This window comes from Engraulis encrasicolus, chromosome 2 (assembly GCF_034702125.1).
Source record: "Engraulis encrasicolus isolate BLACKSEA-1 chromosome 2, IST_EnEncr_1.0, whole genome shotgun sequence".
In the NCBI taxonomy this organism is placed as follows: Eukaryota; Metazoa; Chordata; class Actinopteri; order Clupeiformes; family Engraulidae; genus Engraulis; species Engraulis encrasicolus.
The window spans coordinates 150,001-164,100 of record NC_085858.1 but is presented as its reverse complement, the minus strand read 5'-3'; the positions used below and the strand labels follow the sequence as shown (position 1 = coordinate 164,100).

The window sequence follows — 14,100 nt, the reverse complement described above, 5'->3', positions numbered from 1 at the left end:
TATGTGACCCCTGTGTAAGTGTGTATCACGATTTCTCGGTTCTATACAATATCGTTACAGCCCTAATCTACATACAGGCAGCCTTCTCTTTTGTAGACCATGAAATGCCAAAAGTTGAGAACTGTGTACTCACTAGGGATGTGCATTTCTGCCAAAAACACTATTCGAAATTCGACGGCCACTATTCGAATGTTATGTGAAAAAAAAAACAAAAAAAGACGTGCCGGACTGAGGGACTCCCACCGTCATCTCTTGAAAACATGTAAATTCCGCCGACGTATCATAAAGAGTTCAATACTTTACAGTGGCCTTCCATCTACAGCACCAGGGGGGAGCAATAGCTAGAAAATGCTGTCGAGTGTACACCTCTGAACGTCCAGCAGCACGTTCACTGGAAGAGGGAGTCTGTGCGTCCGTGACGAGAAATATTTCTCATTCCCTTCCCCTCCTTCCATTCTCGTGGCACGGAAAAGTAAACCACACTCAACAGTTGTTCGCTAGTTGTGCTGCATTAGAACTAGTTAGCAATTGTCATTGTTGACAGACAGTATCCCGATTCGCACGGCTACAGGGGTGGCTTTTACTTTGGAAAGGTTTGTTTTACAAATCCGAAGCAACGCCATATGAAACGACCCCCAAATAGTTGCAGATTATAGTGTAGTGAGCCAGATAAAATCGCCTCAGCTAAGAGTACTCAGCTAAGAGTTTACTCCGCTTGTTAGCTTATCATTATTAGCGTTAGAGATATTGAAATAACCTGCCATTGTTGACACTGACATTGGCTAACAGCTACAAGTAGCTTACCTTGCAGAAGTTTACGCTGGCCAAATCAGACGCAAATTGATGTGATATTATTCCCGAACAGTTGCAGATGACAGTCCATGTTTACAAAAGCATCACCAATTGCAGATTTACAGTGTCAACGATTTATTTATGAATGCCCAATACCCATTCCTGAAATGCACGAGATGCGTGGCTTCTCCCTGGCTGTAAACAGTGTGTGTGTCGTGTGGGCGGGGGCGGGACGTTTTCAGACACACTCGCCTTACGTGTTGGAAATGAAAGATGAGCATCTTATCTAGAGCTACCACCGAAATTAGAATACAGGGGAGCTACTAGGTTAATAATGTAACCCTACAGTAGTTTTTATTCGTCCCTTAACACTGCAAGGGAGGCCAACACAGATTTTTTTTTTACTGGGTGAATTTTTTTTATTCGACAGGACTATTCTAAATTCGAAAGGATAACGAATATTCGAACACTCGAATATTCGTGCACATCTCTAGTACTCACTGCACTGAACTCCTCGCTTTCGTCTCCCATCTCCTCGCGGATCGTCCTGCACTCAGCTCCCAGGTAGTTCCGCAGGTTCACGGCGTGGATGGCAGAGCCGGCCTTCTTGTCCAGGGTGGCCTCCTGCCCGATCCAGTAGAAGATCTGCCAGGTCAGTTGTCCGTTGTCGTCCAAGCTTGTCTGGAATGGCCAGAAATGAAGCATGCTTAAAGGTGTATGCCACTATTTTGTGGCTTAATACAGTTAAAATCGTTGGCCAGGGTTTATAAAGGTGGTAAAGTGTCTTATTTTTCATGTAAGCCGTTGTCTTGCTTTAAGACAAGTTAAAAGAGGGAGCATGTCGCTAAGCTAGTGAAAGTCAATGCATCTGTGTAGCATGCCATATGCTACAGTGATAATAATAATAATAATAATACATTTTATTTTTGAGCGCCTTTCAAGATACCCAAGGACACTTTACAATCAAAACAAATACATAACAGTAGGGAAAGTAAAACAAAGCTTCAGTGAATTAACAATAGGAGAGTAATTAAAATGCAAAAATAAAATAGAAATAAAAGTACAATAAAGATAAATGTTTTCAAGTAAGAAAAATAAGTAGAATGCATTTGAAAATAAAATAAAATGAGGGGAAAAAATAATAATATGTTAAATTAAAAATAAACTGATGATTAAAATAAAGTGGAAGTGCCTGTCAATGAAGTGGAAAAGCAGAAATGAAAAGGTGTGTCTTCAGCTTGGATTTAAAAGTAGATAGTGTAGAACACTGACGAAGTGACAGTGGGAGTGAATTCCAAAGTTTGGGGCCAACAACACTAAATGCCCTGTCGCCCATGGTGCGCAGGTGTGTGGAGGGAACTGTAAGGAGGAGTGAGTCAGTGGAGCGTAGTGTGCGGGTGGGATTGTATGGGGTGAGGAGACTTGTGATGTAGGAGGGTGCAAGGTTGTGCTGGGCCTTGTATACAAGGAGGAGAATTTTGAAATGGATACGTGAATGGATAGGAAGCCAGTGTAATTGATAGAGGATAGGGGTAATGTGATGCCAGGGTCTGGTGTGTGTGAGTAATCTAGCTGCTGAGTTCTGAATGTATTGTAGACGGTTAATCAATTTAGTAGGGAGACCAGTGAGTAAGGCATTGCAATAATCTAATCTGGAGGTTGACTTTCACTAGCTTAGCTACATACTCCCTCTTTTAACTTGTCTTAAAGCAAGACAACGCTTAACATGAAAAATAAGACACTTTACCACCTTTATAAACCCCAGCCAACAATTTTAACTGTATTAAGCCCCAAAATAGTGGCATATCCCTTTAAATGGATTTTTCCCCCCTTGGGGCGTGGTCCGCTTTCACACTTTTCATTTTGGTAAGTACAGTGAGGAGAATAAGTATTTGATCCCTTGCTGATTTCGATGGCTTGCCCACTAATAAAGACATAATCAGTCTTTAATGTTAATGATAAAATGTATTCTAATATGGAGAGACAGAATATCAAAAAGAAAATCCAGAAACTAACTCTAAAGAATATATATTAATTGATTTATATTTCATTGAGGGAAATAAGTATTTGATCCCCTGCCAACCATTAAGAGTTCTGATCCCGCAGATCAAATGACACTTCCAATCAACTTGTTATATGAATTGAACACACCTGTTAATAGTAACCTGCACAAAAGACACATTGAATCTGCAGAATCAGTCCATAGTATCAGTCAATCAACCAAACTAAACTGGCCAACATGGGAAAGACCAAAAAGCTGTCAAAGGATGTCAGGGACAAGATTTTAGAACTCATCAAGGCTGAAATGGGCTCCTGGATATTAAGGAGCAAACTCTTGATCATTTTGTATGTCCTAAAATTTGGAAGAAATGCACAATCAATCATCAATCTTAGGCCTGTCTGTGGTTCCATACACGATTTGACCTTGTGGGGATCCAATAACAAGAAAATCAGACATAAAGTACCCTAAAACTGTATGGGAAGAACAAGGAAATTATCTTGAGGCAGTTGGGACCTCAATCACTAAGAAAACTATTGGAAACACTTAATACCACAGCGGATTAAAATCCTGCAGTGCATGTATGGTACCCCTGCTTCAGAAGGAACCTGTTCAGGCTCACCTGAGGTTTGCCAATGAACATCAAACTGGACTAGGATATGATTGGGAGGTGCTGGAATCAGGTGACACCAAAATCAAACTGTTTGGCATTAACACAACTCGATGTGCTTTGAGGAAGAGAAAAGCTGCCTATGATCCCAAGAACAACACCTTCTCCAATATCATACATGAAAGTGGTATCCTTATGTTTTGAGGTTGTTTGTCTGGCCAAGACACAGGACAACTTCACATCGTGAAGAAATGGATGGAGGGAGACATGTAAACGTACAATGCTGCATGCCAACCTCTTTCCCACCACTACTAGACCGAAGGTGGGTCATGGATTGGCCTCCCAATATGATAATAATCCATAACATACAGCCCAAGCAACGAAGGAGTAGCTCAAGCAGAAGCACATTGAGGTCATGAAGTGGCCTAGACAGTTTCCAAACATTAACCCTATAATAATCCTGTGGAGGGAACAGAAGCTACCATTTGCCAAGCTACAGTCATACAACTTAAATTATTTAGAGATGATCCACAAAGAAAAATGGACAAAAATCCCTTCTAATATATCCACAAACATTGTCATTAACTGAAAGAAACATCTGACATCTGTACAAGAAAACAAGGGCTTTGCCACCAAGTATTTTGTCTTCTTTGACTAGAGGGGTCAAATACTTATTTTCCTCAATGGAATACAAATCAATTAAAATATATTCTTCAAAGTTATTTTCTGGATTTTCTTTTTGATATTCTGTCTCTCCATATTAGAATACATTTTATCATTAATATTATAGACTGATCATGTCTTTATTAGTGGGCAAACCAACAAAATCAGCAAGGGATCAAATACTTATTCTCCTCACTGTATACCCTGTGTTTCCCATACATTGAGGAAACTATGCTCGCTCCATTCACTCCAATTCAAAATTTTGAGAGCTACAGCTCCACGGCTCGGAAGTAGAAGGACGTGACTTAGGTGCCCCTACCATATAATGAAAATAAAAATGAAAATGTTTCCACACACACACACACACACACACACACACACACACACACACACACACACACACACACACACACACACACACACACACACACACACACACACACACACACACACACACACACACACACACACACAGTTTGTGGTAATACTGCTGCTAGTAGGTTGAGCACAGTTAAGGTGCTTTACCAATACCAAAGGAAACAAAGGTTGAGCTCCAGTCCACACCTTGAGCACAATGTAGCAGTCCGCTTCATAGAACTTCCCCTGGAAGGCGTCCTCCACTTGCATGGGCACAAAGTTCTCAATCTGCCACACCGAGACACCAGGGATCTGGCCCACATCCTCCGTGAAGAACTCGGAGTAATCCAGATGGGACTTCTCCAGGCTCTTATCCCAGCGCTTCGTCTTCAGGTCGGAGTACTTTAGATCCCCGTTTTCCTACAGGAAGAGCGCAAAAAAGAGGCCAAGGTCAGAACGAGAGACTAGTTTATAGTGGTGTGCATTGGCACTGTCCTCACGATTCAATTCGGGCGGTAGAGATTCAATTTGATTCGATTCTACGATGCATTGCAATGTTTTCTGTATCAGTCTTAGAGTTTTCAATGCTTTGAAGGTCTTTTATTTAAAGGATAACTGCGGTATTTTCAACATTCAAGCATCTTTTCGCAACAGAATTTGATATGGATGACCAGTGAAGACCAGTAACCACTCCGGTGAGTTGATGTTTATGAAAATGTTCGTTTTTGGTGCTTTTAAGGACCTGGTTGGACATGCAGATGACTTGCCATTCTGAAGCAGGTTGGGATGAATTAAAATTAGGCAAATACCCGAGACAGCAGTGAACATCAAAAAAACGGTGATAGGAGTTCTAGAACATTGCAGACAACTAGGAAATGAGGCTTAATGTTGAAAATACCGCAGTTGTCCTTTAATTTAACATTCATTTGCTCTGGAAATATCCACAGAATTAATTAAAACTTGAAAAAATATTGCCGCATTGAATTGAATTGCCCTGTCCCCGCATTGCGATGCATTCCCGAATCGATTATTGTTGACGCCACAACTAGTTTAATTCATTCTTGCAGATTTATTTTATGTGGAAACGGGAAGACATACACATGCAGCAGAACGGTTTTGTCATTTGTTCTAAAATACAGTGTGACACAGGTGGTTTGTTGCACCCCTCAAATTTCTGCAGATTTGCAAGTATATCTTTTCATGGGACAACATAACAGAGATTTCACTTTGACACAATGAACAGCAGCCAGCCTACAACTGTGAAAAAGTAAAATGTCTTTATTGTTGGCCCATGAAAAGACAAACTTACAAATCTGTGAGGGGTGTAATCACCTCTGTGACACACTGTAAAACCTCGATAGGCATTAGAGCATGGCAACCCGACCGAAGCCCGACGGGCCGGGCGGGCTCGGACAAAAAAAATAGAATATCTGTCGGACTCGGGTTTGAAGCAAACAGACATTGTGAAAATTGTAAGCAACCAGAGGAAACGTTTCAGTTCATGCAAACGGCAGTTTTGTGATTAAAAAATAAGTAATTGAATATGCATAGGCCTAAATGAAAACGGTGGTAGGCTACTCGTGCGAGTGATTATTATTGCCTGTATGCGCGCGCCAGTTACCAGTGGCAACATGGACGCTCACTCCGAGTCAGCCGAGCAGGGATGCCTAGTCAACTTGCTTTCTTAATAAGCGCCCAATCAACAGTTGTCAGTGAACGCATGGTCTTTTGTTGTAGGCCTAGTGTAGGCCATGTTTTAACATGCCGAGGCTGTCTTGAATGTTGAACATAAAATGACGAAGTTTGTCACTGCATTGTTCGCCAAGGATTACATTTCCAGCATGTGCTAGCAAGGAGCATAATATGGATAACTAAGAAGACGCACAAGCTACGTGGAGTAAGGTAGGAGAGGTTTCCTGTTACTACTTTGTCCGCTGTGACATATCATGTCCTTCACGTAGGTTCTTCTTAATTGTTGTCACTTTTACTGTACAGTTGTAACTATGCGCGTGCAACCTTTCCTGATTTTATATTGACCGCATGGACATCAGGGGAAATTACCTTCTTTTGGGGGCCGAACAGGCTACTGTTCTTCGGGGTTAAATTATAGCCCATCCTTCTTAACGACAAGGAGCGGCAGCTTCATGGGGCTCGCGGGGATTTATTTGCACTAACAGTAACGTAACAAATGCTTCGATAGCCGTGCTGACTGCATCCAAAACGTATTCGCTAGTTTTCGCCTTTTTTATCCCCTCACGCCCCTCCCAAGCATTTGATCACCGCACCCAACATCTCTGGTTAGTCTAACCGAAAGAAACACAAGGTGCGCTGTCACGTGTGTGTGTGTGTGTGTGTGTGTGTGTGTGTGTGTGTGTGTGTGTGTGTGTGTGTGTGTGTGTGTATGTGTGTGTGTGTTTATACTTAGGCCTACTATGCGTGCGTAACTAAATTAGGCTACTGCAAATTGCCTAATCCTAACGTCTTTGCCTATCTCGGCTATTTATCACGTGCTATTTTGAGTATGGAGGAGCCCACATAGAAAATCTTGCTTGCGCACAGGTTCTCTTGTTATTACAGTGGTCTCGGGCTCACTTTTCTGTCGGCTGAGGGCCGGGCTCAGACAGAAAAATACGGCCCGAGCCACACTCTAATGGGCATTGAGATCAAATGCGTTTGTGGAATTGATTACGGTACATAAAGAGTGCTGAAATATACAAATGTGACCTTAGTCCTCTTTGCGCACCACCCAAGATAAAGAACTTAAAATAAAAGCCTATGAACTATAATTAGTGACGTAATAAAGACAAGAACTTGCATCAGCACCTTAAAATATTTCAAGACAAAGAGAATGATTGCTCTTTTGGCGCATTCAGGCCGACTGAGAAATGTGCCGGTGCCCGTTCCTGCACTTAATCGCAAAAACTGGCCAGTGTGTTCATGCAACAGCTCTTAGCGTTCACGAACCATAAAGTTGGTTCGCAATGCGAACCTCCAAAATCGACAACGTGGACGTCAGCAGGTTCAACAGGGTAACAGCCACATGCCGAAAAGTTCAGAGCCCAGTATTAATGTGGAAGGTTCGCAGGTAATCACGTTAATGGCGAACGAAACTGGTGCGGGCACGGGCACCGTTCAGGGCCTCGTTTCCCAAAGGGCCTTAAGTACTACTTAACGCTACATGCTACTTAAGTTCACAAGTAACACCATCGTAGAGCTCACAGAGTGTTTCCCAAAGTCAACTTAGCAAAGAACCATCGCAGGTTGACACGCAACTCTAATAGAAATCCACGAGTGGTCTGGAGTAGTCTTAACGCGGTAAGATTGATCGTAGCGGCATGGCACAGTGGAGACAAGTTGATATTTTAAGACGGGAGCAAATATCATCATGGCACCACAGTTGACACCGCAACGAAAATAAGAAGGTAACATTAATTGTGTAAGTGTATAAAATAAAAGCAATGTGGAAAATATTTTACAGCAGGGCTCTACGCTTAGCTTTTTCATTAGGAGCACCTGTGCACCTAAGTGAAAAAAATTAGGGGCACAGACACAAATTTAGGGGCACAGTGATTTTTTTTTATTTTACGCAGCTTCATTATTAACACACAAATACAGAGAATATACTCTTTCCACACACAAATACACATTATAGAGGGATAGGCCTACAATTAAAATCCAAATCCCCCCAGTAAAAGGACTAAACAAAATATTACACGTTTATATCTATATTCACATTCATTTCTATACGCAGCTGGTGTTTCAATTCAGGCCTACACAGCAGGACCTGGCAGGGGTGCTGGGATGAAATTGGTCAGAGGGGCAGTACGAGAGACCAGAGAGGCAACACTTCTGTCCTGAAAATACAATGACTCACATAGCCTATGGGTATGCTGCCTTTGAGGCTATGATAAGCCTACCCATGGATTACGCATTTTTTTTCAATTGCATTTGGTAGTAGGACTACCAAAGTAACAGCAACTCAGTAATCAGAACATTACTGAAAATATAGCATTGTTCTATACTTGCATTTTAGAAATGCAACAAAAAAGAGTGGATGCCAACCAAACACATTTACTCTAAATAACAATTTCACAATATTGAAGGCTTGCACATCAAAAACGTGCCCTACACCCCCAGACTGCCTGCTATTGTGTCCAACAAAATAATGACTTCACATGACGTGACGTGATGATGATGACAGCACACAGAGAGAGCCTGCTATGTCTCCTCCCTTGCCAACGTCTCAGGAGGAGTAATATAAATAGTACAAGCCAGGTACTTACAAGTATGTACAAACCGAAGCTATTTCTTCTCACAAAGTTAACAGGTTGAGCATTTGTTAGCATTTGTGCTAAGCGGAGAATTAGCAATTCTAGCGTCGAAGTTTCTCTCCAGGGGAGCGTGTCTATGTTCCCACAGCCCATTGGTCCCACAGCCCATTGGTCCCACATCATTAAGATTTTTAACATTATTTTTTAGGCCAATTGGTCCCACAGCCCAATGGTCCCACATCATAATCCTGCTGCTCTATGTTCCAATATGTCTAATTATTTATTCAAATTTACGTCCTATGTTCCAAAGGCATATTGTCTTAGTTTACTTGGAAATGTGGGAACGTGGGTTTGTAGAACATAGGGCCTATATTTGAATAATTTTGTTAAAATGTGGGAACATGGAGCAGCAGGAGTAAGCTGTGGGACCATTGGGCTGTGGGACCAATGGACCGTGGGACCAATGGGCTGTGGGAACACAGAGCTGACCCCTCTCTCCAGCTCTTCTCCGTCAGTGGAAGCGCTCGATACTCCCGACGCTAATCTTATTTCAAATCTCCCCCGACTGTTTTTCTGTCTGCCTCTGTATCTCTGTGCGCGACGCGCACGCTGTCTTTTGCGCCTTCTCTCGTTCACACGTTCCTGCATTTCTTTATGGGGTGTATTCATTTAAGGAGCAAAATACGATTGAAAGGGTTGAAATATCTACTCGCACACGTGCGCCCTTTCTATTATTTCATTCGCACAATAATTTATTTTAGGGGCATATGCGGGCAAAATGCTCGCACTGTAGAGCCCTATTTTACAGGCAGTAAAATACAGTAGTTCGGCTGTGTTTGATGAAACAAGAACAAGAACAAGAACAAGGCATCCACATGCAAAATAAATAAGGGGGCTCTGGCGACCAGAGACAATGTGTGTTGATGTGTAGAATGTTGATTGGCATTGTTTTAATAACAGCAGACTGACGTGCAAAATTCTCCTCACAGTTGTTAAAGCCTTGAACGCACGCTATTGTAACTTTGCACTCTCGAAATGTGCCAAGCGCTGCTCTCCCAGTGTCATGATTTTTAAAGCTCGCTGAACATATGTCTGTTGCACTAGGCCTATTGATGGGAACTGCGCTGTGCTGTGCGCGACATGAAGTGACACGCTCAGGATGAACGAATACAGACACATGCACGCACACTCACATGCAACACGAACTCTTTCTGCAAGTTTGCTTGTGCAAAGCCGGCCGCCGACTGTGCGCAAACATTGAGTGTCGTGACCTGTCATTTTGCTACGCAGAAGAGTTTACGTGGCGGTTCCAGCTCTACCTTTGGGGTGTGGAATGTGAGTGACTGAATAAGGGGACATATTGCATGGTGTGGTGTCGGATTCGGTTTCAAACAAACTCTCATTGAGTCCAAGCAAGGAAATAGGCTATGATGCAGAAAGGGAAATTGCCATTTACTTAGGACATATTCAGATTCTAGGACAATAACAAAAAGGCAGCAAGGGAATGTGTCAATTTTGACGGACATTGTTTTAATAACAGCAGGCTGACGTGCTCCCGACAGTTATCAATTTGAACGCCTTGAGGTTGTAACTTTGCGCATCCCAATTTGTCAAGGCACAGTTCACAATTTCATAGTTAGTTTTAATTTTCCCCTTTGACAATTTCCAACAGAATAGCTAAGGCACATTCCTACATCTGCTACACACTGGCACAAAGCCTAAACAGCAGGCTCATATGCAAAATTCTCCCGAGTCTCGACAGTTGGCAAAGCCTTGAAACCGTGCTGAAGGTTGTGACTTTGCGCACCCTAATTTGGAACTCCAAGTAATAGGCCCATTTGATTTAGATGTCCTCTTAATTTTGAACACACCACTTTATGCGCTACATGTTGGTCTTGCAGCCTATATGGTTATTGGGGTGCCCTGTCGTCTTGTCAGCTTGATGTTTGCTCCGCTGTAGGCTAAAGTCTGGCAAAATTTCAATGTTTGTGTGCATTCATTGTATATAATTTGCCAACAACTCCTCTCAAACTGCTACAACACTAGTCTATAGTACCCCCGAAATGCAGCTCTTGACATTAACAGATGCCTTGTATTTTGTTAGTGGTTTTGGAGATAACTGAGCGCTTCCCTCCGAGGCAAACACGAGTAGCTTCAGCACCACAACTGTGGACAGCGGTCGTAAGTGCAACTCTAAGAATGATCGTAAAGGCTGTGCATGCGCGCTCACGTACGATGGTCTTTGGGAAACACTCGTAGAAAATCTAAGAATATTCGCAGAATCACTCGTTAACGATACACTTAAGGCTAAGAACCATCGTTAACGGGAAACGAGGCCCAGGTCGGCCTGAAAACACTATTTGTACATTTGTGTGTGTGTGTCCTCACCTCAATGTTCTTGTTCTTGGTCTGAGCCACGTCTGACATGCCCTTTAGCACCTGCTTGGCCTGGTCGTCTTGCTGCGAGTCCTTGCGCCTCCTCAGCCTCATCTTCCTGGCCAGGGGGTCGCGTTGGCTCGCTCCTGCAGGAGGAGCATTAAAAAAGCAGCTGTGCTTCAGCAATATGCATGAACGGCGTGACGTGTTTCATGTGCGTTACGCCCTTTTTTGGGGGAAAACATTGAGGGGAGAGCCAATGCAAGTCAATTGGTGGTGTTGGGAAAGAATAAACGAAAGACAAAGACCTGTAGACTAGCGTTGGTCACGCTCAACATGCCGAGCCAAGCTTGGACTGTGTTCATTTAGGCTAGCCGATGTAGCATATAAGTTAAAGTGACACTGTGCAGGAAATGGTCAAAAAAGGTACTGCAACTATGCTGCTCATTGAAACTGGGCTGCCTATTGCCAAATTCGATCTTTACATGAAAGTTTACTAAGTAATAAACAAATATTTTCTAGTATGGTCCAAGTACAGTCATTTTTGCAGCTAAAAATGGCTATTTTTGGAAATTCAAAATGGCGGACCATAGAGAAGATCCCCCTTTTCATGTATGAAAAGAGCAATTTTTCCAGTCATTATGAATACTTAAATTCTGATGCTGGTGGTAAGTATTCATGAAAAAGGTAACATTAGTGAATGGGCAGCATGAATTCTGGAAATAAACAACTAAAAATCTCACACAGTGTCCCTTTAATGAGACATTCGGTTTGTTTTCCCCCATAAAGGGGCACATTTACGAGCAAAGTACCTGGATGCCTGAAAAGAAAATAAAGGTCCGCAACACTGTTAAATGCTCCCAAAAGATTTATTGGCACTTAATAAATCTTTTGGGAGCATTTAACAGTGTTGCGGACCTTTATTTTCTTTTCAGTTATCTTACGTTTGGTCCAGCACCTGTGCCACTGATGTGCGCGCATTCTTCGACTTTCTCAAAGTACCTGGATGGCCATTCATGGTTATTGGAAAGGCCATTTTCGTGTGGAGTCTTGAATCTTAAGCTCGGTATGTAGAGAAGCAAAAGGTGGATGGGTCAACAGATTAACTCCAAAAAGGTGAAATGGAGAGAACGACAAACTGTCTTACAGAGTTGCCCAAATCTGACTGAAGAAATCAAGGCAGCAATATGGGTGCCATCAATGAAACCTACAGACAGAAGAAATGAAATTGTTGCCAACCAGAACACATGATTAAGTGTGAAAGCGAAAGTCCACCTGGAAACCTCCCACCGTCATTGTGACACAGCACTCCACTGCCCACTTTAAACTCTCCATCCACTCTCCAAGCATAAAATCACTCATGATGCCTGAACCAGAGACATTGGAAAAGGTAGAGACGAATCAAGTCCCTACTTTTCAGAGATCCATGTCACGTGACGCTAGGTGAACGCCCTTTTAGGAAACCAGCAGAGGTGGAGAGCAAATGGAGTTCTGTTAGTGCTGTAGACGGCAGTAGCGCGCACATCTTATACATGCCGGCCAACCAAACGCCACATATAGAGAAGAAGGAGGAGGAGGGGACGACCCCGAACTTGAGCACACTCCTTTGCATTGGGTAGGCAGTTTGATTCATCTTTCCAATAGAAAATCTTAGGCTGTGGCCTAACGGTAGGGCACTCCTCTACTATGCGGCACGAAACGCGGCTCAGTCAGAAAATAGAAAGTGTCCACCTGTCTCCGTCTACTTCCTACAGTGGTATTTGAAGTCCTCCATAAAATCCCAAACCATGTCATTTCAAAAACATGACGGCAAATACTATGCACCCATGAAATAACACTTGGGTGAGATACAAAAAAAGAGAAAGAGAATTTGCTCGGTCATGTGAAAAGGTGATTACAGGAATATATTTTTGTTTACATACATGCTTCTTTACAATGTTTGCACATGCAAAATTGCAACTATATTAGAGTTAGAGTGTACTTTATTGTTCTCAGAGGGGAAATTTGTCTTGGGTTTCATATATCATATTCAATATTCATTCAATTCATTCATCTGCTCAGAAAGGATTGTACATTCCATATTTTGCTTTAGTTTTTCTGTGTTTTTGTTGGAAAATTGTGAAAAAAATCATGATCTATCATGTTTGCCATATCGCCCACCCCCAAGGTCTATAGTACCCACCTCCTCCTGCAGCGGCCACAGTGGCAGGCGAGGCTCCAGCCAGGCGCAGCTGGTTCTGCAGGGAGAAGTCGATGTTGTACCACTCAGCTGTGCGATCCACCGGTTTGGGGGGCATCACCAGGTTAGGGTTCTCTCGTACATCCAGCACCTAAAAAGATTTTTTTCCAAGTAACATATTACCACTGGTGCACTGAGGAAGGTCTCCGAGATCCAAAGCTTGATTAGCTGTTACCAGAGTGGCAATGACCAAGTCGTAATTTATTACTAAAGGCCGTGTACACGGTCTTATTGGTGTAGTACTATGGTAGTTAAAGGTACACTGTGCAGGAAATGGTCAAAAAAGGTACTGCAACTATGCTGCTCATTGAAACTGGGTTGCCTATTGCCAAATTTGATCTTTTCATGAAGGTCTACTGAAGTAATAAACTAATATTTTCTAGTATGGCCCAAGTACAGTCATTTTTGCAGCTAAAAATGTCTATTTCTAGATGTATAATGAATACTTAGAATGCATTATGAATACTTAGAATTTGACGGTAGTGGTTAGTATTCATGAAAAAAGGTAACATTAGTGAATGGGTAGTATGAATTCTGGAAATAAACAACAAAAAATCTTGCAGTGTTTTCCTTCACAACATTGCAGTGGTGGAACGTTGTGCGTCAAGGGGCACAAGGCGTTTCCATGTCACTGCTTGTACCCTGAGGAAGGCCTTTGAGACCCAAAGCTTGACAATCAAAATAAATAAAAACTAGAAATGCACTCAAGAGAGTGCAGACCTTCGCCAAAGAAGCTGCTTGATAGTCAAATGTTCTATGTTATACCCAATTTTTATTTTAAGTCTTTCTGCCA

The 14,100-nt window shown here is 42.4% G+C and overlaps 1 protein-coding gene across 1 annotated transcript in view; it reads right to left on the bottom strand.

Annotated features, from left to right (window-relative positions):
* Positions 1 to 14,100, bottom strand: part of flii (FLII actin remodeling protein) — a 35,893-nt gene that overhangs the window by 15,246 nt on the left and 6,547 nt on the right. Inside the window, exons 11-14 of the mRNA XM_063219153.1 lie at positions 13,251 to 13,398; positions 11,081 to 11,214; positions 4,629 to 4,841; positions 1,294 to 1,473 (exon numbers count right to left, since the gene is read on the bottom strand). Of these exons, the coding sequence (XP_063075223.1) occupies positions 1,294 to 1,473; positions 4,629 to 4,841; positions 11,081 to 11,214; positions 13,251 to 13,398 (675 nt within the window). The remainder of the gene's footprint in view (positions 1 to 1,293; positions 1,474 to 4,628; positions 4,842 to 11,080; positions 11,215 to 13,250; positions 13,399 to 14,100) is intronic.